General features: G+C 37.6%; 1 protein-coding gene across 1 annotated transcript in view; it reads left to right on the top strand.

Moving 5' to 3' along the window:
* The window catches only part of lpgat1 (lysophosphatidylglycerol acyltransferase 1), a 61029-nt gene extending 35603 nt beyond the window's left edge, over positions 1–25426 (top strand). Inside the window, exons 6-8 of the mRNA XM_051655293.1 lie at positions 1719–1845; positions 18566–18672; positions 22187–25426. Of these exons, the coding sequence (XP_051511253.1) occupies positions 1719–1845; positions 18566–18672; positions 22187–22338 (386 nt within the window). The 3' untranslated portion in view covers positions 22339–25426. The remainder of the gene's footprint in view (positions 1–1718; positions 1846–18565; positions 18673–22186) is intronic.
* The last annotated feature ends 330 nt before the right edge of the window (positions 25427–25756 follow it).

The raw sequence follows: 25756 nt of genomic DNA, 5'->3' as shown, positions 1-25756 counted from the left end.
ACCCGTTCAGAATGGAGAAAAGACATTCCACCTCCTCTACATCTCGGTTTGATTGAGTACTCTGTTTCAAACAAATGAGACTGGGCATAGAAATGAATCTATCCACCTTTTTCCTGGGGGTCTTACTGGGGAAACGAATGTGGGTGGAACTCCCACCAGAAATCGTTCTATAGCATTCCCTTGCTTTGACGGTAGTCATTTTAGACCCTGTTTACAGCTGGTTATAAGACGCGTTTCAGATGATACAATCACAAATGGTCAGTGCTAAATATAGTTGTAAATGGGGTACAGAAAGTTTTGTGATTGGATCACAAAAAACACATACAGAGGCAGGCAAAAACCACATTGCATTTGAGGTTTAAAACACTGTCCTGATGCGTCCCGGACCGGCAGCGAAGCACCACCTCTCACCAGTCAATCACCCGCCATAAAAAAAGTTTAAACTTGCATGCGGATATAAAAGGAAATAACCGTCTGATCGGAAAACTTGAAAAAGCGATTACATACCCAAGGACGAGAACTTCACGGCTCTTCCTCAGTGTGTCTGTCTGATTTGAACATGCAGGGTGACAAGATGACAAGCACACACATCTGAAACTGAACTAACACAGGTACTCCACTAAAACAACCAATAATTTTGCTCGAAATGTTGCGTTTGTGCTTAGATTAAATCTCAGGTGCATCTAGGAGAAACGGCGTGGCAGTTTTGTTTGTGCTTCCTTTGTCTTTTATTACTTTTTTGCAGTTTATTATCATTCAGTAACACACGGATATAATGATTGATGAATATGTCCTCATGAAATCTCCTCAAAATCCCAACACAGTAACGAAATAATAAATGGATGTATGCTGCAACAACAGCTGTGTTTACTTGATAATGCCCGAATCTTTTGGTAAGCATCACAGGATGTAGGTAAAAGGTGGATTCTCTGGGCATTTTCCAAACTGCATTTTTGCACCCTTGAAGTGCCCTTTGGGAAGGGGATGCCACTCTAAGAGTCATTCCAAACAAAAGTAAGAGTTTATTTTTTCACAAAGGGCCCTTTTACAAGACTTTTAGTGAAGGGTACATTCAAACTGTAATGCCATGCTCACATTAGAGAACCCACATCAAGAGCTTTGTCCTTTGTAGTGAGTTGGGCATAGGGATGATCACTTTCGATTGGAATTCGCCCTCTGACTACAAACTTATCAGACATATTTAATAAGTTCTGTTCTCTGTTTTGTGTGCAGCTGTGTTGTGTTCTGTTGTTTCTATCGCTGTGGTGGACCTGTTTTTAGATGAACAAAACGAGTTTTCACTTGAATGCTCTAGTTTGACCTTGGTCTCATGCAGTTTCATGAAGTAGGGCAACGGTCGGTCAACAGTTTCACTAAATAATACATTAGATTTCCCACCAAAGCTCATCGTATGCTTTCATAACAATCATGAGTCTCATGGAATAATTTATTAGATTCCTGAATTATACTTTTGTGTGCTTTTGAAGCTTGAAGAGGTGGTCACCATAAACTGCCATTGTATGACATCACTGAGCACAAACGTTTTTCACAATTTCTCCCTTTGTTTTAAGAAAAATAAAGAAAGTCATATGGGGTTGTAACAACACATGGAAACAATGACTGAGTTTTCTTTTTTGGTGAACTAACCCTTTAACATTAGTAAAGCTCTGTCTTGGACTCATTCACTCATTCAAGTCACTGTATCTGCCCACTTTCAGGTAATAGATCTAAAGGACTACAGTGGGTAATAGATGTGACCATAGCCTATCCTAATGCAAGACCCATGGACATTCAGACATGGATTTTTGGTTATAGAGATCCAACAGTCACACACGTGCACTACAGGTAAGAAATGTGTCCAACTCTAATAACGCTACCAGTGTTGTGTTTGTAAGCTACAAAGGCAATACAGCAGCTGTAATGTAATCTCTGACTGCAGGTACTGCAAGAGGAAATGTTAATGGTGTTGTGCAGTAGGTATCAAGTTTTTTTTTTTTTACCTTCATGTCAACAGTTCAGGCATGGATCTTTTTATGCTGAAACATTATTGACCTGAATTATACTGGCTTTTTTGTTTGTTTTGTAACATAATTCAAATTCATTGAGTGTGTTGACAGCAAAACACTGGTAACAATCAAAAATCTCATTATAAAAACTTGTTTTATGGGTTTACATGCAAATCAATACATTAACAACTGACTAAATATCGAAAAGCAAAGTGAAATCTCTTTAAGAACACCATTTAAAGGCAAACTGTTTGCAAACATACTGACACTGGCATCGTTGTTGGGGAAGGCGTTTAGAGGAACATTTAAATGAGGACGCACAAGACTACATGTAAAACAAACTAATATGACATTAAAATGTTTAATCAATGACTTGATGCCTCCTTCTGTGAGTAGAATTCACACGAGATCGGTAAAGAAACTGTTTCAACTACTCAATGATGATTTAAAGTAATATATATGCAGTAGATGATGTGTAATTTGTCATGTTTACCTTTTTCAGTCAGGGCGCTAATGCTCTAACACGCCATAGTATGTGCCAATTCCACTCTTGTTATTGTAATTTATGATGATTCTGATATTACTGCGAGGAATGTTGTCTAAAAGGGTGTTAATGGGTAGATTACAGGCAAAAGAATGATATGCCTCTTGTATCATCTGCACTTTTCAGCTTCGCGTGAAAAGGCATTTCCTTTCACCATTTTATAGCAGTGGTGCTCAACTGCTGCAGAATCTACAGACCCACGGCAAAAGAAAACATATTTTCCCAAGTAATGTGTACTTCCCATTTGCAGTCTTAATTGAATGTTGGTGAGTAGGCCTGTCGTGATTATTAAATAATTGTCTGATTGCGTTTTTAATTATTTTTTTATCTAACCTCGGTTATGTGAGATAACCGCTGTTATTGTGCGCTTCAAATACCAGTGATATTTTAATGCCCAAATAAGGGAATTTTAAGCGAATATAAATGCCATGAATGGTGCGTTTGTGTGTCATTTAGTCGAATCTGGCAGATGTCAGCCAGAGCAGCTCCTGTCTGGAAGAGTGCGTGAAGTGCATCTCAAGTGCTTTGATGCGTGCGCTGTAGCAGAGGCTTGTTCTAAACTCCAAAAATGTAAATTAACAAATGAAAACTTGGATAGTGAATGCAAAGCACTCTGGTTTCACTTGCATTTAACGATCGTGTAATGGCAAATGTTCTTGGTCAAAGCGGGTTCATACACGCAGTGTTAATGACGCAACAACACAGGGGAGGAGACACACTCTTTACTCTTTGTGTGGAGTGATTAAATGATGAAACGAAATCTCCAAGGTTATGCTTCGTAGGTTTAAACGGAGAGCATTAAAATAATGTGAAAGTGAAGAAATTAGGACAGAAATATTTGACTATTGCATAAAATAATATAATAGGCATGTGACGGTATCACATTTCCACCACACAATAATTGCTGTAGGTTTTATCACGGTACACTGTATTATCACAGTATTGAATTGCATTACAAAAACGGGTTGAACGATAAACTTTATTGTTGTTTTTTTTAATAACAAGTTTAATTACTTTTTCAATACCAAACTGGCCTTTAAATTAACAGATAACGAAGAACATTGAGAAGAATCCTGAACGTTTAAAAACTATCATCAACACCATAAACACATAGCTAAATATAACATTTAGTTGATGTCTTAATATTTAAAAAGTCATTATGCCACTGATCATTACAGATCAATAGACCTTGTCTTGTTGAGGCAAATGTTAAAGTAAGGCCAGACTACAACAAAAGTATGCATGTTTGCCAGTTGCTAATATATAGCTAGGCAGTACCTAAAAATGTAATAACCACAAGTTCACTCACACTGTATGGAAATGTACGATTGCGTCATGAGCATCCTGAGCATCACATGCTCTGTTTGTAGCAGATGACAGTAAACAGTGCAAATTCATGTTGTAGCATGAAGCACATATAGAGGGCATACTTATTTAATTAAATAGCAGCCTTTTGCGGTTTAATAATCACTTTGAGTCACGTAGCGACCGACCTTTCCTGAGTGGGAAACTGCCGTCATAATGTCAGAGCTCCTGGGTCAAAACAAGACAGAAATACTTCAAAATAAAAGCTCAGTCAAAATAAAAGCTCCGTCATAATAAAAGCTAAATGTATTTGAAAAAATTCTGACAGAAATAAATCACTACTGTAAAGTTATGTAATATTAACTGTACTACTATTACTACTACTAATAATAATAAATCAGCAGTAATTATGTTATACTTTAGTATCTGACATCTATGAAAAAAAAAAAAATATCGGACTCTGTATGGGCGAGTACCAAAAATGAAGTATTGGTACTTGTAATCTTTCTCAAAAAAATGGAATCGGGACATCCCTATTTATCTTGCTGAATTGCACGGGATGATTGTCCTGCAGATGAGCGAACATGTTGGGGGTGTTCTTGTGTTTCGCTGCCACTTTTCTGCCACATGTTTTACACAAAGACAAACCATCTTCCACCAACAATCCCTTTGCATTTTTATGGAACCCAAAAATACTTCCACTCTTCCAACTTATAACTAATAGAAGGCAGGTAAAGGGTCGGCTGCGTTCCTCCTTCAGCCATGCTTCTAGTCCACGCTGGTTTGTTAACATCAGAGTGCGCATGTTTCATTTGTGCCTCGTACACAGTGTTGTGAATCTTGATTCGTTGATGGGATAAAACGAAAAACTGATACTGTGCGATCAGAAAAATCTAAACAATTTGGCTAAAAGGTTATCTAGAATTATTTATGGTATTTTGAAGTTGTTAGGGATTATGTTAATTACCGTGATATACTGTATAACCGAACACCGTCACGTGCGTATAATATAATATAATAAAAATATATAAAACATTTATATTTTAATTTTTATAATAAAAAATATAAAATATGATTTCCAAAACCAACAGTGTAGATGTAAAACTGACCAAAAATACAGTGCTGTGAAAAAGTATTTGCCCCCATCCTGATTTCTTCTGTTTTTGTGTATATCTCAAACTAAATTGTTTAAAAAATTCTAACAATCTAACATAAAACAAAGGCAATCTGAGTAAACACAAAATACAGTTTTTAAATGATAATGTTATTTTTTGAAGACAAAAGTTATCCAAGCTAACACAGAAGAACATTAAGGCTATCTGAATTTTGCCAAAACACACCTTGATGATAATCAAAGCTTTTGGGAGAATGTTCTGTGGACTGATGAGTCGAAAGTGGAACTGTTTGGAAGACAGGGGTCCCGTTACATCTGGCATAAATCAAACACAGAATTCCACAAAAAGAACATCATACCTACGATCAAGCATGTTGGTGATAGTGATGGTGTGGGGATGCTTTGCTGCTTCAGGGCCAGGGCGACTTGCAATAATTGAGGGAAACATGAATTCTGCTCTCTAGCAGAAAACCCTAAAGGAGAACATCCGGTCAGCAGTCTGTGAGTTGAAGCTCAAGCGCAACTGGATTATGCAGCAAGACAATGATCCAAAACTTAGGAGTAAGTCCACCTCTGAATGGCTCAAAAGAAGCAAAATTAAAGTTTTGGAGTGGCCTAGTCGAAGTCCTGACTTGAACCCAATTGAGATGCTGTAGCAGGACCTTAAGTGGGCAGTTTATGCTCGAAAACCCTCCAATGTGGCTGAACTAAAACAGTTCTGCAAAGAAGAGAGGGCCAAAATTCCACCACAGCATTGTGAAAGACTGATCTCCAGTTATCGGAAGCAGTTGTTGCTGCTAAAGGTGGCGCAACCAGCTATTAAGTTTAAGGGGGCAGTTCGTTTTTCACATGGGTGATATAGGTGTTGGATAACTTTTTTGCTTCAAAAAAATATATATATATATTTGAAAACTGTATTTTGTGTTTACTCAGGTTGCCTTTGTTTTATGTTATATCTCGTTTGAAGATCCAAAACAATTTAGCATATAAAATATACATAAATAGAAGAAATCATGAAGGGGGCAAATACTTTTTCACAGCACTGTAAATTAGACCCAAAAAAGAGACATTTTAATGTCATTCATAATTTTTTAAAGTCGTAAAAGGAAATCATTTATCCCTATCTTTTTAATTGATTTATATTTTTTAAGTTAAATATGTAAAAAAATACTTGAGGTCTATGAGGCACACAAGCACCTTTGATTTAATCGACATTTATATGACAACTAATTGTCATAGCCCTAAACAGACTTTTAATCATCATAAACGCAATTATTTGTTTGACAGTTAATCTTTAGCCAATTTTCATAATCGTGTCAGCACTTTTGGTGAGATAAAAAGACCATATACCGCAAAATAATGGCAAGGATACGCGTCTTTCAAATGAGTTCGTCCTCGTGGGCCGAAATAACACAACAACATCCAGCGCGTGTATTCCGATTCACAAACGAATTACTCTCTATGAACAGATTCTTTTTAGTGAATCAAAACAGACAGCACATCCAGTGTAGATGAAAACGACTCTGATGAACCGGTTCTTTTAGTACGTTTTTCAAATAGACTATTGGTGAATCGGAATACACTGGATTCACTGTGTTTTTCATGCTGTGGGGCATACGTGCGGTAACCGTTAACGGAACCGAAATTCATGAAATATACCCATTAAACACACTTTTTCCATGCACCAACCAGCCAGAACAGTCACCTCCCAAACCTGTTGGATCCAGCAACAGTTCTTATTCTGAGATCTCACGATTTAGAAATTAAACATTGGCAAATGGGACAATAAACTGCCTTTCCTTCCACACAGCGACAGATTCTTTTTTTGCTTCTCTCTGTCTTTTGTTCTGCTTTCTGTATGCTGATTCAGTCAGAGTTCAGGCAGCAGTACTGTGATTTATGAGCACTTCATTTTTTATATGCTCATCAGCTCACTGGCTGCAGTTTTATCTCCACATCTGCCATAGAACAGCCTCAGTGGGCAAACAAGAAACAGAAGTGTCAAGTTAATAAAGTTTCACAAAAAAGTAAATATTAAAGACCTCATAGTTTATTTAGTGCCACTTTAACAAAATAGTGGTGGACTGGGGAGAGAAATCAGCCCAAAAGTTGTTGAGTGGGGGAGGGGGTGTTGTCGCTGGCCTTTTCTGCATATCGCAGCGCCGTTTTGTGGCTCTCTTCAGTCAGTCATGGCCCATTCGACATAACGCGGCCGGCCCACCTGGATTCAAATGATTCAAAGAGAAAATGGATGCTTCGTCACAAACTTGAGTCTGAATGTCATTCTGACTGACTGACTGACTGGCCTAAAACCACACACACCCTCTGCGAGCACTTGTTTTTCCTGCCAAATTTAGCTTGATTGGCGGTAATAATGGGCACTTTACCTTTTCGTGTCAGTGCCAGCGTTTTGGAGTAAGTGGCCAAAATGCTTTAGATTTTTTTCTGCCCACTCAAACAGGTTTTTATGGCCATCTGTGAGATCAAACACAATGAGCTCATACATGTTCAAACAATGGGTTGCTCCTTATCCTTGGTTCATAGCACCATGGTCTGCATAAGTACACTATTAAGTGTAGACTGAGTAATGTTAGGGGTGCGCTTGTAGAAATGTTCAAGTTGAGTTTCTATCGTGGTTGTGCAAAATGCTGCCACAAGGTAGAAAAAGTCAAATAAGAGCTTGTATTGTGTGGAACTGAGCCTCTGCTGAGCTTCCTTAGTGACTGTTGCTAATGCCGTCAAGCTTTGCTGTTATTGTTTATTCATGACAGTGTTGATTTAATGCTAACAGTCACAGTTTAATGTACCACAGTCATTTAAAAAGATAGAAGGCTCTTTTTTTGTTATTGTTGTTTGGAATTAAGCTGATATTTTTATGCATCTATTTGCACTCAGCCGTTTTAATGCCGTTAACCATGGTGTTACCACAGTAATATAATGGTGATATAGTAACCATGGTTAATTTTGTGGTTACTGTAAATTTACAAAAAATACCATGGTGAAACCATGGTTACTGTAGTAAATCCAAGGTTTTTTTTTTTTCCAAGGTAAGGTTAAGGTTAATGTAGTGTGTCTGTAGGACTCTAAATAAACACAAACACACTGCAGTGATGGCCATATACTGTATGTTAGTATTTAAATATGGGTGCAAATAGTATCTGACACTATTTGCGCCAGGGTGCAATTAGTATCTACCATTATTTGCACCAGGGCTGGGGTGCAAATAATATCCGCCACTATTTGCACTGGGGTCTAAATAGCATATACCATTATTTGCACCAGGGTGCAAATAGCATCTGCCATTTTTATATTGATTTATTTTTAAGTGTCCTTCAAATATGTCATGTGGCCTACCTTTGCTTTGGGTATTGTTTTAAGTGAAAAGGAACTTTTTAAAATCACTTTCCCATAAAAATTTGTGTGTTTAATGGTGTAACGATTTACTCATCTCACGATTCGGTTTGGTTCACGATAGGGCTGTGAAATTAAAATTCGAATTTCAAATATTCATTGAATTTAAGAACAAAAATGCACATTTGAATGCTAAAACTGGGCATTCGAATTTTGGATTTGTACCAAGCACTGACGATGACTTCAGATCGATCGCATTCTTGTGCTAAAAAAGGCTAGACACAGCGCAACAAATAGAGTTTAACAGAAAGCAGGTGTCTCAATATTCTTTTAAAGTTCTTTTTGATTAGACACAGCATCTAAAAACAGTGATCCTGCACGAGACGCTGAATAAACAAAAACAAAGGGAAACAAAGATGTTCGTCTAGCACGTTTACATCGAAAAACAAATGGATGGTTGCAAAAGCATTCGGTGTGAACAGCCCCATACAGATGGTGGAGGTCTTTTGCCACTGCATCTTGCTCTCTTATAAGCGTTTCTCAGATTAAGCAATGAGTTGTTTAAATGCTTTGTCAGGAAAGATGTTCAACTTGGAAACGTGTGTCTCGAGATCCTCGCGTTCGATTCCAGTCTGTTGTGTTCTGTCTGTTTGAACAACCCCTGACCTGGGCTCATAGTCTGAGCCGCTTCGCCACCGAGTTCAGCCGAATACCAATGCTATCTGTGAATATTACTACTCTACATACACTGTAATGAATTAAAAAAAAAAACAATGTGGTAATGGGGGTAATGTACTGTGGCATCAGTAAGTGTAACACCATGTGAACTGTCTGTTGAAAAACACGTTTGAATATTATTTGAATTTTGAAAATATTTAAGTAAAAATTCAAGCTTAGTTTTTTTGCCCAGTTGACAGCCCTAGTTCACGATACTGAACTCACAGTATGGCTTGGTTCACAATTCTTTAAACCAAGCCTGAATCAAGAAAAGTTCATATATATATATATTTTTTTATTATTATTACTTTAAAGACATATGCAAAACAGTTCCTTTCCTTTAAAATTTAGCTAAAAATACTTTTCTTAAAAGTGTTAAATGATCCGTCAGAGATGTATTGGGAAAATCAGCCCAGAACAGGGAAATGGTGACACCAAATGGAAATATTAGCTAATAATTCAATTATGCTTACTCAAAATACGGAATATTAATATATATTTAATGGAAGTGCATGCTTTTTCGGTTAAGTAATAATAATTAACTGATTAAATCAAATGAGACATGACATTTGACATTAGGATTATATTCACCCATAGCATTATTATATATAATATGCAGCATTATTAGTAGATTAATGTAGCACTATCAACCTCAATAAACTTACATTTTCTCCCACGCTGTCAGAGCAGATCACTCTCGTGCTTCAAACAAACATTCGATTCATCGTGCTAAAAAGGCTCTCTCCCGCTCCTGGTTTCAGTTTTCGCAGTTTCAGCGGAACTCACCGTACAACAACTGTGGCTGCCAGTGTACAATCGTGTTTTACAGCTCCTTGTGTGCATTGAAGCGATTTCCATTTGTATACCTTCGTTCTGTAGGCTTAGGACATCGCACGTATTGGATAGAATAGACGCAAAAATTATTTTCGATTTAAAAAAATCACATCTCTGTGATGCACATCATATTTTTGAACCGCGATTTATCGTGCCACGGTAAACCGTTACACTCCTAATAATAAAAAAAAATGGATGGTACCAGTCCTGGGGCCGGATTCATGAAACATTCTTATGAAAAAAAATAGCTATTTTCTAACTTAAGAAAAAAGATAATGAATGTTTCGGGTTCAATTCAAGTTTAACTAAATCGATAGCATTTATGGCATAATTTTGATTACCTCAACAAAGTGTGGTATTCCTTGTTTATTTATAAAAAAATAAAAAATAAAAAAAAAACTGTTACAGCAAGGCACCTACAATGGAAGTAACAATATGCCACAAATATTGTAGACTGAACCCGGAAAATTCCTTTAAGAATGTTCAATGTCCTCTTCGAGCATAAACATTATTACAAACTTAAGGACATAGTGTACTTTGGTTTTCTGCATGCAGCCCAGTTTTTCCTAGACATTGGGACAGACCTCATCTGTATGCATCGTTGGTATGTGCGCCTGCTGTTGATTTTACTAGAGTATCACAAAGCAGTCGTAGTGCGTATGCGTTCAACGTGTTCGTATGTGCTCGTGGTCAAATGAATATACTTTGAACAGCTGAGCGCTTGATTGTGCGCTAGACGAAATGGCACACGGTAAAACAAAGTATACCCAAGCCTTTTAGAATATATCCTTAGGACTCTTTTTTTTTTTTTCTCTTTAGAAGATTTTCATGAATCCACCCCTGGATGCTGATTTTCAAAACAGCGTTTCAATTATTAAAATGCACAATATAGTAACAGCCATAACACAAATCACCTGTTCACCATTTAACTGTGCTGAACTCATAGCAGATTGTTTTGCATAGGAGCGTTATGTTATATCAGGGATTATAGCTTCTAGCAGAAGGATGGCACTTAATGAATTTGCTTAACTTTTTAATCGAAGTCCTTTCATTTTTATTATATAGGAACTGTCTTATAGAATCGAGGCTAAATGGAACTACACAATAGCTAAATTCACACTGCATGGTAGAAGTGGCCTAAATCCAATTTCTGAATTATTTGTCATCTGATGTGTGAGCATTATAAACATATAGTTTATTTTCAACTACTTTCATATTTGTCCATGCTAGAGATAGGAAGATATGGTTATCTCACAATTCGGTTGGATATACGATATGAGATTCACGATTTAGTATTATCTTTATTGGCTATAAAAACACTTAAATGACAAAGTATGGCAGAAATAAAATAGCATTTATTTTTTGAAAAATGTTACACAATATAAATGCTCAAAGTTTAAATAATAAGAGTTTCTCATATACCTTTCACTATAAGAAAAGATCACAAACAAATGAGTGGGCTACATTCAGGCTGATCAGGTGCAGAACAAGCAACTGTTAGAACTGAACAAATCCCCTCCTGAAAAAGAGAAAAAATTCTACATTCTATCAATTAAAATTATATCATGTATGTGGTGTGGCGTAGTGGACTAAATCACTGAACTGGTAAGCAAAAGGTTGTTGGTTCAATCCCCACAACCATCACCATTGTGTGCTTGAGCAAGGCACTTAACTCCAGGTTGCTCCAGGGAGATTGTCCCTGTAATAAGAGCACTGTAAGTCGCTTTGGATAAAAGCGTCTCCCAAATGCATAAATGTAAATGTATATCATGCAATTGTATGTATAATAATATGAACTTTTAATATTTGAAAAATGTGTACAATTTACAAGTAATTATTCAAAACAATTTACAAGTAATCACATTGAGTTTACATTCATTTGTATAACAAGCGCTATAATGCACTGTCAATTTAAGAGTTCAGTGTGCATCTCATAGAGTCGCACAGGTGTTCCAGTTCCTTTATTAATGAGCGAGAAGTCTCGGTTCTTTAGCGCATCTGTGCTACTTGTGATTAAAATTAATATTTCTTTTTACTTTTTGATCTGACTGTAAAGAAGGATATTAAAAGACACATTATTCAGTGGAAGTGGAGTGCGGGATCTCATCTTTGATGGACACACATTACACGGAAGAAATTGTCTGTTTTAATTTTAAGCATTTTTCATCCTAACAAGGCAATTTTCCAGGTATTCCAGTTCTTAAATGTTTAAAAGCTAAATTCAAGCACTTTAAGCACTTCAAGGACCCTGTGTGAACCCTGTAAATAGTGTAGAAAAAAGCGCAGTAGGGGGTAAAATCAAGCGATAGATTATTTTGATCATTTAATGTATGATCACATGGACAGAAAACAATGATGCAAATTTTGAAATATCACGTTTTATTTTTTTGGTTCGTGATATAACGAAATTCAGTATATCGTCCCATCCCTAGTCCATGCACCAGATCCATGCTATTAGGCACCGATATCTCTAGTCATCATAATCATCACAGTCTGAAAAAATTGAGAAGGGCAGCAGCAAGTGGAAACAAACGAGAGCTTTAATTAGTTTGGAGAAGATGCTTCATTTCAAGGAAGACTCAAGGTGTCTCTATGGAATGTGTTGCAATCCACAGTGTTAACACATACCTTCACAATTTGTAATTATTTGAATTGAATCCTGCCCTAGGCAGCCATTCCCTGACCCGCCCTATAGAACATACAACTTGCAAAAAAACTGTTGTGCCAACTTGTCAATGTAAAAAAAAAAAAAAAAAAATGCATCAGTAATGTGACATGTGAAACAGTGTGTGTAATGACCTTTATGGTGCCATATACTCCTTTAATGGTGATCTGTTGAATACTGTAGATCTGACCCATAGATGCATCCATGTGTTACCTCATTTTATTACCAGCCATTTACTGGAATTTGTCCCCTGGGGCCTTATTACTCCACACCTATTGATTTGCATGTGGTAGGAGGAAAAAGAGAAGATAAACTATTCGAAAGAAAGATAAGATGAATGGATGTATAGTACAAAAATGAGTTAACAGCTTTGTATGTGTCTACGTTACTATCAGCGGTACCTTCAACACAGATTTAGAATCCAGTTACTAGGACAAATAAAGTCATAAATAAGTAGCATACATGGAGTACATGCAGTAATTTAGTGTGAATAATTATATAAAAAAATTACACATTAAAAAAATGGCCACAATGAATTAATTATGCCTCCTGACACTGTGTAAGTTCTATATTAAAAGTATGTATTTTCCTACCATCGGAGCAATTAAGGCTTGAAGTACATTGATGTTTTTACAAGCCATGTCAGCAGGGGACAGTCAGCGCGCCTCAACAAACCTCTCAAGCTGCGCAGCCACAGAAAGAGAGCCACGACACGTTCTTGACAGCTGGACGAAGCAGACCAGAATACAGAGGTCTCGAGATTTTCATAGTTTCAACAAATTGACACAGTCCTAAAAACGTGCCGTTTATGACACTGAAAACCAGTGAGATGCTCAACGTTTCTATTTGACACGCACATGTACATAGGCTGACATTATAATTAAAAAATAGCACAGACGGAACTGTGGAAACTGGACAGATTGACAAACTCAGTAGTTGTTGACTAGGTTTTTTTCAATAAAATGGGATTAAAACAAACAATAATAATTTGTCTTCTGAAGCCACTTTTTATGTTGCTTAATGCTTTTCTCATCAGCCACAATAATAAAAATATCTGAATTATATTTATAATAATTTGAATTATGTGTTATTTATAGTGAATTCTTTAATTTGGGGGCCGTTCTCTGCAAATATTTGTAAAAGCAGTTCATTGCAATTAATTTGATTTAATTCATCTTCAAATAAATGTGTTAATTCAATTACAAATTTTAATCGATTGACAGCCTTTAAATTCGAGATCTACACGGGCCTTAAAATGAAACCTGACCCGTACCCGAGACATTGTTGCCCGACCCTCTTCGGCCAGAACGATACAGTCAGATTTTAAGCCAGAACCCGACCCGAAATCGCTTATTATCTAATTTCTTCTCCTAGCAAGTACTGTTGCAATTGGCTGTATTTTATGTAAGCATATAGGCAACATTCGTAACACAGTTTTAACAAGGCACAGCAGCCCCTTAGTACACTAGAGCAGAAGGGAAAAAAAGCATTGCCTTATCTTTATTTGCTGAAACTTCACTTGGTGCAGAACAATCTGGAATAATATGAAACAATGCAACAGACCCCTCAATGCAGTCTGAACTTGTTGAGAACGTTGAATCTTTGTGACAACTGTGCTAAAAACAATCTAGATGCAGAACAAAGAATGAAACAGAACGCAGGTGTCTCAACATGCGTTTTTGAAAATTTGATGTTCTTTTTAACTTGACATGGTGTTTAAAATGTGCCGGTCCTGCGCGAGACAATGAAGAAAAAGCGAGACGCAGGGCAGATGTTAAAGACATTCGTCTAGCATGCATTTAAACAATAGAAAAACAGAACAGACTGTGAGTGAGAGCGCGTGCGCGAAACAAGTTAGGGAAGCCTGTTTATTTTTTTAATTACAAACCCGACCTGAAGTCCTAGTTGGAAAAATTGACCTGAATCCGGCCCGAAACCCGTTGGGTTCTTGGGTCCCGTCAGGTTGCAGACCTCTACTTTAAATGCATGTTACTCGTAAGAAACAGTACCATATAAGAGAGAAAGCTATTCAGTAATATGATTAAACCAGTGATTCTATTCCTTTTGAGGTGTGCTGTTATTTGAGAAACAATCGGTTAATTGTATACATTACATAGCTCTATGGAACACTATTGATTCTGATTGGTCAATTGCTGGATTTTGCATATATATATATATATATATATATATATATATAAATCGTGTATATGACCGCTAAACTATATATATATATATAATATATATATGACCGCTATATATATATATATATATATATATATATATATATTCATGTAAATATGCTAATGGTGCTAATAATGTTGACACATATAGACCATTTCAAGACGGTTTAAGGAAGTGACGTTTTTTTGGTTCCTTGAACATTTCCTGCTAGTTGTGCATTCCAAACGGGATACATCGCCCTCTGAAGGGCACTTTGAATTATAAAAATTACTTCAAAAATGAGTTCCGAATGACGCTTGTTTTTGAGCCCCACACCTTTTAGCCTTTCAAAGCGCTCACAGTGAATGGTAAAGTCTTCGAAGTGCATGGGGTGATTACTTCTGAATAGAACGCTTCCTCGTTCAAAACAACAGCATGAGGCGCTTCATTCATCGTGACTTTAACACGATTACTAAGCTCCGCAAGTCATTTACTTTTACATTTAGTCATTTAGCAGACGCATTTATCCAGAACAAAGAGACAAGAAAAGTATTTTAATCATTAAAAAAAGAAATCCTTACCTTGTCTGCGGGTCACACTGATAGACAGCTTCATTGAACAGCTTCATTGATTATAATCAGAGACTATTGAGCAAAGACAGGCCACTTCTGTTAAAATGAATGGGAGAAATTGGAGCATTCAACAGTCAATGGATGTAGAAAGGAAGTCCCGCCTTACAGGTAAAAGAGCCAATCACCATTTACATACAGACATCATTTGTCAATCAACTTGAGAATGTGCATGCACTTTTTTTTTTTTTTTTTTTTTTTTTTGCGTAACCTGAAGTAAAGAAGCACCATTTATGATACCAGTGTTGTCAGATTTTACTGGTGATTTGAAATATGTTCTTTGATCGTAATCTTGACTAACTGTTTTGGAGATTTCGGACTTTCCCCATTCAAGTAGATAGGAGCTGCACTAGTATGCTGCTTGTTTACATAGCAAATAGCTGCCTGAGAGCATTCCAAAGATGTCTGCTGAGTGATCTGACTTGCCTGAAAAAAAAAAATAATAAAATAGAAAAAAATTTCTCCCAATTTGGAATGCCCAATTCCCAATATGCTCTAAGTCCTCGTGGTGGCATAGTGACTCTCCTCAATCCGGGTGGCGGAGGACGAATCTCGGCTGCCTCCGCGTCTGAGACCATCAATCCACGCATCTTATCACGTGACTTGTTGAGCACGTTACCGCGGAGATATAGCGCGTGTGGAGGCTTCACTCCATCCACCGCGGCATCCACGCACAACTCACCATGCGCTCCACCGAGAGTGAGAACCACATTATAGCGACCACGAGGAGGTTACCCCGTGTGACTCTACCCTCCCTAGCAACAGGGCCAATTTGGTTGCTTAGGAGACCTGGCTGGAGTCACTCAGTGTGCCCTTGGATTCGAACTAGCGAACTCCAGGCTGGTAGCCAGCATCTTTACCACTGAGCTACACATGCGCGCACCCCCCCCCCCCCCAAAAAGACTTTTTTTTAAAAAAAATTTTGGGGGGGGGGGGGGTTTCCCCTTTTTCCTCCCAATTTGGAATGCCCAATTCCCAATGCACTCTAAGTCCTCGTGGTCGCATAGTGATTCGCCTCAGTCTGGGTGGCGGAGGAAGAATCCCAGTTGCCTCCGCGTCTGAGACAGTCAACCTGCGCATCTTATCACGTGGCTTGTTGAGCGCGTTGCCACGGAGACATAGCGCGTGTGGAGGCTTCACGCCATCCACTGTGGCAACCACGCTCAATTCACCATGTGCCCCACCGAGAACAAACCACATTATAGCGACCACGAGGAGATTACCCCATGTGACCCTACCCTCCCTAGCAACCGGGCCAATTTGGTTGCTTAGGAGACCTGGTTGGAGTCACTCAGCACGCCCTGGGATTAGCGAACTAGCGAACTCCAGGGGTGGTAGCCAGCGTATTTTACCTCTGAGCTACCCAGGCCCCCTCCCAAAAAGACTTTGTTATAACAGGAGCGACCATTCCTGTGCTCTCCGCTGAGGAAATAATTGTGAGCATCTAAACTATGATACATTTTCATTGCCTCTCCCGTGTAGATGCTCGGTATCAACAAAACGTCTGGATAAGTCACTTCAGGTAGATGTTTGACGTTGTTTGAGGAACATGTTAACTCAGAGTCCTATTTAAACGATCCGTTAATGATACCGGAAGTGCTGCAGGAAAACTAGCATTTGAATTCCTTGTTATTGTTTACATACTTGAAATGGTCTATAGGTTTCTTGTGCAAAAGATGGATTAAAAGATAAAAAAATTAAAAAAAAATCACAGTTGCCCCCGGTCTGCCATTATCATTAGTGACACTGTATCGTTGGTGTTTCATATAGACAAATACATCAATATATGTGTTACTGAATTTGGTCATCTTTTAAGTGTATTGGTACAATCTGAAAAGGAAGCTTACTGTGTTTCTTCAACAAACGGGAAAAAGCAGAAGCTAGATTAGTCAGGAAATTGTAATTTTGCACTGTTGTAATATTTTGTGCATCCCACCCTCTGTAGTGTTTGTTTGTAAGAGGCATTGCAGTCAGTGGTGTTTGTATATCTCAGCTCGGGCAGTGTTTTAGCAAAAAGTGCTGTTATAGTCTGAGCATCTCATCAGCACAAGCGCTGAGGCCATCACACCATTCGCGGCTCAGAAGCGTAAAGAGCTGAGCTCTCCAATTCACCACACTAACTGCAGGAGATCTGATGAAGACGGATCATCAGGATCATTTGTACTTCAAGCTCATCCGTTTTCTTCAGTACCCATTAGACTTTGTCGCACAAACTGTCTTCATTCCCTGCCTAAACAACCCTTCATCTAATTAATTTCATTTTGTATTTTTTTTTTTATGTGATCTAATTTACGTAATCTCTCACTCTCCTTGTCCGTCTGTCCCACCTGCTACTTTCTTCCTCAACTCATCAGATTTTTGCTGTTTCTGTTTTTTCCATTTTTATTAGAGGACAGAAAGAGGACAAAATCATGATCAGTGAATATCTCAAGCTTGCACTTGCATACAGTGCCTCATTTCTTACATCAAATCCTAAGCCTACCAAAGGCAATAAAGCGATACTTGATAAAAGGTATATCTTCCATATTTATCAGAGGTTTAGTCTTAACCAGCCAAATCAACAAACAGGACATTCTGCCGATGGCTTGGCTCTATATTTGCAGCATCCCACCAGGTAGCCCCGCCCACTGTGAACACTCATTGGTTCAAAATTCTACTCCTAACTGTACACTAAACATCAAATATGGTCTGATTGGCTGTGATTGTCACACAGCGTTATTGCGTTTAGTCCGGACAGACAAATTGCTTGGAATCTTATCGCATCGTGTCTGGTTTGACTATGGTGGTACACAGTAGCTTGATGAACAAATGTTCGAAAAGGTCATGTCATTGCTGTTATACTATATTTAAGCAGTATTTGCAAAATGATTTGCAATATTGTAAATCTAGCCATGCTAAAGGGCATTGTTAGGCATAACATGGAGCAGAGTTAATATTTTTTCTATATAGTATGGCCTCTGTGCCTTTATTGCTTTTATGTAACGGTTACTACATATTTTCATTCATTATTTTATTAAGCAAATTCATTAAGCACCTTCCGCCATATAATTGAATTCCTGACATGTAAACTAAGATTAATAGTTGGCCTCTGTAGGTGCTGTCCGTGATGATGAACAGTTTGAAATCATAGCATGTCATCTATTTTTGCACACCTGGAACGCTGTATTTACCAATCATATTCAGAGCAGGAACTGTGCGTTTTATAATTCTGCTTGTGACTGTTTATGAATTTATTTTTAGGACATACCCTATAAAGGACGTCCCAGTTCAGCCAGAAGCTCTTACAGATTGGCTGTATCAGCGATTTGTGGAAAAGGAGAAACTTCTGGCTCACTTCTACAAGACAGGTACTTTGTCAGTTATTGAATTTTGTCACTTTGGTTTATATGTTGTAAATATTCTTCATTAAATTCAAACATGTTGACACAAGTGTATGGAAGTTTTATACTTCGTACTTACTCTGCAGCAGCATAGCAGATATAGTTTGCCAAGACCAAATCCTACCAACTTGTCATTCATGTTAACACCCTTAAATCATTTAGAAAGTTATTACTGAAATACGGGTGAAATGGTTAAATACTAGGGATGCACCAATATGAAAAGTTTTGGCCGATACCGATTTTAACAAAACAACCTATAAGCCGATACTGATATTTTGCCACTCACCTTATTTTGTCATCAGATCAGTGTTTTACTTAAGAATTATGCTTTAAAAATGAGGTACAAAAGCTTTTTTTAAAATTTATTTTTATTTTACTAAAAATAAATCATTTCTATTGAACATGGATTGGATCTGTTGAACACATGACAGGCCAAAATTTTAAAGAGAGCCACAATAAAATATAAAAAGAAGAAAACAATAAAAAGATACAAAAAAGATACAAAAAATAACTAAATATGATAACATGGTGATTGATAAAAAAAGGTTATTTTCTACTTCTAAAACAAAGGACTTCTTTTTTGCAGTTTAAAACAACAGAACTACATTTTTACACGTATGTACTGTATATGATAAAACACTATGCATATGTTGGGCAATTCCACAGAAATGTTAACCACATCATGGAAAAATAAAAAGATTTAACCAAAGAAACAAAATTCCCATTTAAATTCTGTATTATATTGCTATAATGCCATCACTAGAGGTGTTACAAAGTGTGTTACTAATTATATTATATATAAAACAAGGATTTTCATATCTGCATTTTCATGCTTATAACCGATATGCCGATGGTTTTAATTTGGTCAACAATTGGCTGATAAATATTGGCAGTCGATACATCCTTATTAAATTAATAACTTACTCATTCCTTTTTTTTTATTTTTTATTTTTTTCACATTTTAGAATAATAGAAAAGTCATCACAACTATGGAATAATAGAAATGGAACTATGGGAATTATGTTGTGACTAAAAAAATCCAAAATAAATCAAAACAGTTTGCCTAGGATTTAGCAGACATGTACTCTTGACATTTTCTCAACCAACTTCTTGAGGTATCACCCTGGGATGCTTTTTAAACAGTATTGAAGGAGTTCCCATCTATATGCTGGGCACTTAGTGGCTGCTTTTCTTAACTTTTCGGTCCAATTTATCCATTTCAAAAACTTTTTTTTTTTTTTTTAATAAAATTTTAGTTTTATAATTAAATATGTTAGCACAATTATATTTTTGTCTACAAAACTAATTTCAAACATTTAAGCATAAATGTTCAAAAGATTTTTAAGATCATGAGAACCATTTCAGGCAAGTGACCCCAAACTTTTGAATAGTTGTGTGTGTGTGTGTGTGTGTGTGTGTGTGTGTGTGTGTGTGTGTGTGTGTGTGTGTTTATTTATTTATTTATATATATGTATGTATATATGTGTGTGCGTGCGTGCATGTGCGTGTGTGTGTGTGTGTGTATATACAGGTGCATCTCAATAAATTAGAATGTCGTGGAAAACTTCATTTATTTCAGTAATTCAACTCAAATTGGAACCTGTGAATTGAATAGATGCAATGCACAGAGACTGAAGTAGCTTAGGTCTTTAGTACTTTTAATTGTGATGATTTTGGCTCACATTTAATAAAACCCACCAGTTCATTATCTCAACAATATATAGACACAGCCTGAAAGGCTGCTCAGCAAGGAAGAAGCCACTGCTCCAAAACCGCAATAAAAAAGCCAGACTACAGTTTGCAAGTGCACAAGGGGACAAAGATCTTACTTTTGGAGAAATGTCCTCTGGTCTGATGAAACAAAAATTGAACTGTTTGGCCATAATGACCATCATAATGTTTGGAGGAAAAAAGGTGAGGCTTGCAAGCCGAAGATCACCATCCCAACCGTGAAGCATGGGGGTGGCAGCATCATGTTGTGGGGGTGCTTTGCTGCAGGAGGGACTGGTGCACTTCACAAAATAGATGGCATCATGAGGAAGGAAATTTATGTGGATATATTGAAGCAACATCTCAAGACATCAGCTAGGAAGTTAAAGCTCGGTCGCAAATGGGTCTTCCAAATGGACAATGCAAGCATACCTCCAAAGTTGTGGCAAAATGGCTTAAGGACAACAAAGTCAAGGTATTGGTGTGGCCATCATAAAGCCCTGACCTCAATCTGATAGAACATTTGTGGGCAGAACTGAAAAAGCATGTGCGAGCAAGGAGGCCTACAAACCTGACTCGGTTACACCAGTTCTGTCTGGAGGAATGGGCCAAAATTCCAGCAACTTATTGTGAGAAACTTGTGGAAGGCTACCCAAAACGTTTGACCCAAGTTAAACAATTTAAAGACAATGCTTCCAAATACTAACAATGTATGTAAACTTCTGACCCACTGGGAATGTGATGAAAGAAATAAAAGCTGAAATAAATAATTATTTCTACTATTATTCTGACATTTCACATTCTTAAAATAAAGTAGTGATCCTAACTGACCTAAGACTTTTCTACAGTTTAAATGTCAGGAATTGTGAAAAAGGGAGTTTAAATGTATTTAGCATGTATTTTGTATTTGGATTAAACTTCTGACTTCGACTGGATATATATGGAGTCATACAGATGTTTTTAGATAATGCAGTTCTTTTTTGTAGTTTCAGTTTTGTGCATTTGTTCATTTTTATGCTTCAGTTAACATTTAAGGCCCAAACATACTCTACGCAAGTACATGAACGGAGATGCACCTTGCTTCACAAGCTCGATTTCACGCGTCGTTGCGTTGTGAAATGTGTCAGCGCTCAATTCACAACACAATGCAAGTACACGCTGAATTCTCAGAGTTCCGCTAGAGCAGATTTTCTTCTTTCAATCAACAACTGTCATGGTGGACTCGGGCAGCAATTTGAGTTGAATCTTTTAAAAAAAATATACACTACTTTTTTCCCCAGTCTATTCAAACAAACATGTTTTTTCTCTGTGTCTCTCCCCACTCCTCAACTATCTGCATCTGAAAATGTAGGCAGCTGACTTGCTGCCTAATCAGTTAATGGCTGAACTGACAGCTGTTTTGAATGAATGGAACTCTTAAGGAACAGGTCTCCGAATAGTTTGAAAAGTACCTTATTTTCATCCTGCCTCCGTATACAGCCTCCGAAGGCAGCATTTTCCTGGTTTCGGACGCAGCACCGGTTTCATGGTCACACCTAAAAAATCTTTTGCCCTCTTGTGGTCTGATGTTTGTAACCGCCAGAGCACCATAAGAGCACACGTAATGTATGTACAACGGGATCACGCATTGGCCATGCGTTGACCAAGCGCTCGCTTTTGCGTACTTGCGTGAAGTATGTTTCGGCCTTAAGTTATCATTTTTAGTTTTCGTTAATATGAATAACACTGGTTGACACTCCCTTCTATTTGTTTTTTCGTTGTCTTTTTGTAGGATGTTTCCCTCCACTAGATGGCCAAAAGGAGATGGTTTCCCGAAATATGACCCTTGACAACGTTTGGCTGATTTTTGTTCAAATGTTTGCCTTCGTCTCAGGCTACATGTGGTACAGCATTCTACATCACATCTACTTCTGGTTCTTCTGACATCTCTGAAGAGACCCTGACACGTGGGATAAAGGAGGGATAAAGCCAGAGACCAAGAGCTCCGATTGCCTTTCTCCTCTGCTGGATGGTTGAATGTACCCTGCAAATCGACTCAAGTTTCATCCTTACTTTGGACATCCACCCAATCCCAGCTGCTTGCGCAGACGTGTGTCTATCCTTTAGATTTTCATAGAACCAGTACATTTAAACATGCGCGCTCACATGCAGAGAGAAGATTATGCACATTTCAATGTTTACTCATGCACATGTGCACACACCTCTTTTTTTTTTTGTGTGTTTTGTTTTTACTTACAATCAAAATTAGGCTCAGGAATAAGCCAGAGATAGATCTGTTATGTCTTCGCATTTCCATGGCCTGCCATGTGAGCGTCTCCGCCCCCCTTTTTTATCGTTAAGAGACTAACTCCCAAATAGTATGACTGAATTTTTCTGAGACTGCTGTCCTCTTTGAAATAGCCTCCTTTGGCTTTCATTGCACTATGAATCCTTGTTCGCCCCCTTTCTGTGCGCCCCAACGGAAGACCCTCGGTTTGTGCTGCACACCTGTCATTTCTCCCAAGTGGCATTTTTGTCTTGTCGACTGGATGCTGTTTTCTGTGTGTTTTGTCAGTATTGCGTGATGGTAGAATAATTGTGATGTTTACACTGACTCTGCCTATAGTTTGAAGAGGAATTCTGGGGAATCTAGTTAACAAACAATATCTGGGCCAGAAGATGGTATCCTTTGGTGGACTTTCCACAGTCAACGCCATACAGACACATCCAGGTGCACCACACAACTGCCACACAACCGATTCAATAGGACAAATACCCCTCAACTCAAAGTTTTACAAATATTTAAGCCATATGCTTATATCTAGGGGTCAAAGAGGGGGCAGACATTCTACTGAATGAACTTGTTTGTTCATTGTCCTTAAAAGGATTTTTAATTTTGTTTATTTTTTTGTCTCATTTCTGTAAATGTGACAGCATAACCTGCCTGTGTGATTGTGTGTGACTGCCCATTTCCTTTATAATTTTTAGATGCTCATAATGTCTGGTAGCTTTCATGTTATATCAATGTCAGCGAATATCTGTTTACTAGTTGAGATTTCATTTTTGTTCCTTTTTTTTTTTTGTCATGGGGTGTTTAATCCTGTACAGAAAGGAGTCTGAGCTGTAACTGCAGCCCTTCATAGAGTCCGTTTCAGCATTTTTAGTTTTGAAATATCATCAATGTTCAAGAAAGCGGAAAATGCAGATGGAGCATCTGTCCCGGCAGGTGCTGAAGTTGCTCTCGGTATCTGAGCGTCGTCTCGGCTGCCATTTGCGCTCCTCTGGGGTGATCACATGCGCTCATTTTGATTCATCAAATGAAACAATGTTTCATAACTGCTGCCGGACAAAATCAAGGATGGATTATGGTCACAATTTTGAGAAATAACGTCTCAGTTGCGTCTTGTGAGTCTCATTGACTTTCTTCTGTGGAACAAAAAAGGAGATGCCGATTGACAGCCTTTTAAGTCACCATTCACTTTCATTGCATCTTTTTTCCATACATTGAATGTCAGTGGTCATTTTTGGACAAAATATTCCTTTAAAGGAATAGTACACTCAAAAATGAAATTTCCTCATTTACTCACCCTCATGCTATCCCAGACGAGTATGACTTTTTTCTGCTGTAGAACACAAATGAAGATTTTTAGAAGAATATCTCCGCTCTGTAGGTCCATATAATGCAAGTGAATGGTGGCCAGATCTTTGAAGCCCCAAAAAAGCACAAAGGCAGCATGAAATTAATCCATAAGACTCCACTGGTTTAATCCATGTCTTCTTAAGCAACATATTACATGTGGGTGAGAAACAGATCAGTATTATATTTAATATAAATTATCCTCCCTGTCCAGTAGGTGGCGATATCCACGAAGAATGCAACTCTCCAAAAACAAAAGAAGTGCGCTTAGGAGGGCTGTTTGGAAGTGGAGATTTATAGTAAAAAAAGGACTTAAATATTGATCTTTTTCTCACCCACACCTATCATATCGCTTCTGAAGACTTGGCTTAAACCACTGGAGTCATTTTGATTACTTTTATACTGCATTTATGTGCTTTTTGGAGCTTTAAAGTTCTGGTCACCATTCACTTGCATTAAATGGACCAACGTAGCTGAAATATTCTGCTAAAAATCTTCATTTGTGTTCTGCAGAAGAAAGTAAGTCAGACACATCTGGGATGGCATGAGGGTGTGCAAATAATGAGAGCATTTTCATTTTGAGGTGAACGATTCCTTTAAGAGCTGTTTGTCTATTTATATCAGCCATAACCCATTCTTGAACAGAAGGATCAGAGATGTAGATGAAATGTTGTGTATAGGCACAAAATATTTGAGACTAGCTTTAGACGATCTTGAGAAAAATGGATCCGAGCTCAAGCTAAAAGGAAACATTTTCCTCAAGCTTGAGACAAAATTGTTGAAAGCCTAATGTTTGTCATGTGTGAAATTGGATCTGTCTGTGTTTGTTGATGGGGAGAATGCCATGATTGCATCATTTTTGTGTGCTCCTTATGTTGAAAGGGAATATAGGCGTGGTCCAGCAATAACGTACTCAAAAATAAAATACCCATGTTGTGGCAATATTTCGATGTACAAATTAGATGTTTGTAGATGCAGAAATTGCCCCATCCCCCATTCAACCTAAGCCATGTCATCTGTGAAAGTGAACTTTGTTTTTCGTAGCTTGCCAGATTGAAATGTGAATGATGCCAGAAGACTAAAGCCAAGTTAGATGCGGACTGCATTCAGAGCAGGCTACGTCACCACTAACTTCTTCCAATGTGAGATGCATTGGGTTCCTCATTTCATTCTCGCTGTTTGTCGGATGGAGACGTAAATTTGTTTTCTTAAATATGGTTTTATGTTTAAAAAACAGTGTGAGATATATCTGTATATTAGCAATTTAACCAAATTACGATAGAGTGGTCCATAATTTTCATTTTGTACTCCTGTTTCTCTTCCTAGCTACCCAGCCATTTTACAAACACAAATTAATTGTGCTGGAATAAAAATCATGCGCAGCAGTGACCCACAGACTCTTCTCTGAGTTTTATTGATCTGAAACATATATTGCTGTTGCATTTGTTCATTGGGCTGCAATCATCAGTCTATCCTGGATCAGAATTTTGGCTCTTTTGCTCAGTAAAATTAAAATGTACTTAAGCTGCTTTTGTTTATGCAGAGGTATGGCTAAAATTGGCACTTTGCACTAATAGGCTACAAACTGATGGTGACCTAGTACTTTTTTTAAGCAATAAAAACAAACCCCATGTTCTTTGGTGTAGTAATGATTAGATGACGTATTATCTAACAAAATTATCAGAGCGTGAGAAGTACCTAGTTTTAAACACATCAAATGATCTT

This window comes from Myxocyprinus asiaticus, chromosome 25 (assembly GCF_019703515.2).
Source record: "Myxocyprinus asiaticus isolate MX2 ecotype Aquarium Trade chromosome 25, UBuf_Myxa_2, whole genome shotgun sequence".
Classification (NCBI taxonomy): domain Eukaryota; kingdom Metazoa; phylum Chordata; class Actinopteri; order Cypriniformes; family Catostomidae; genus Myxocyprinus; species Myxocyprinus asiaticus.
Note: the sequence above shows the minus strand (reverse complement) of the source record. Positions and strands in the feature narration are given on the sequence as shown.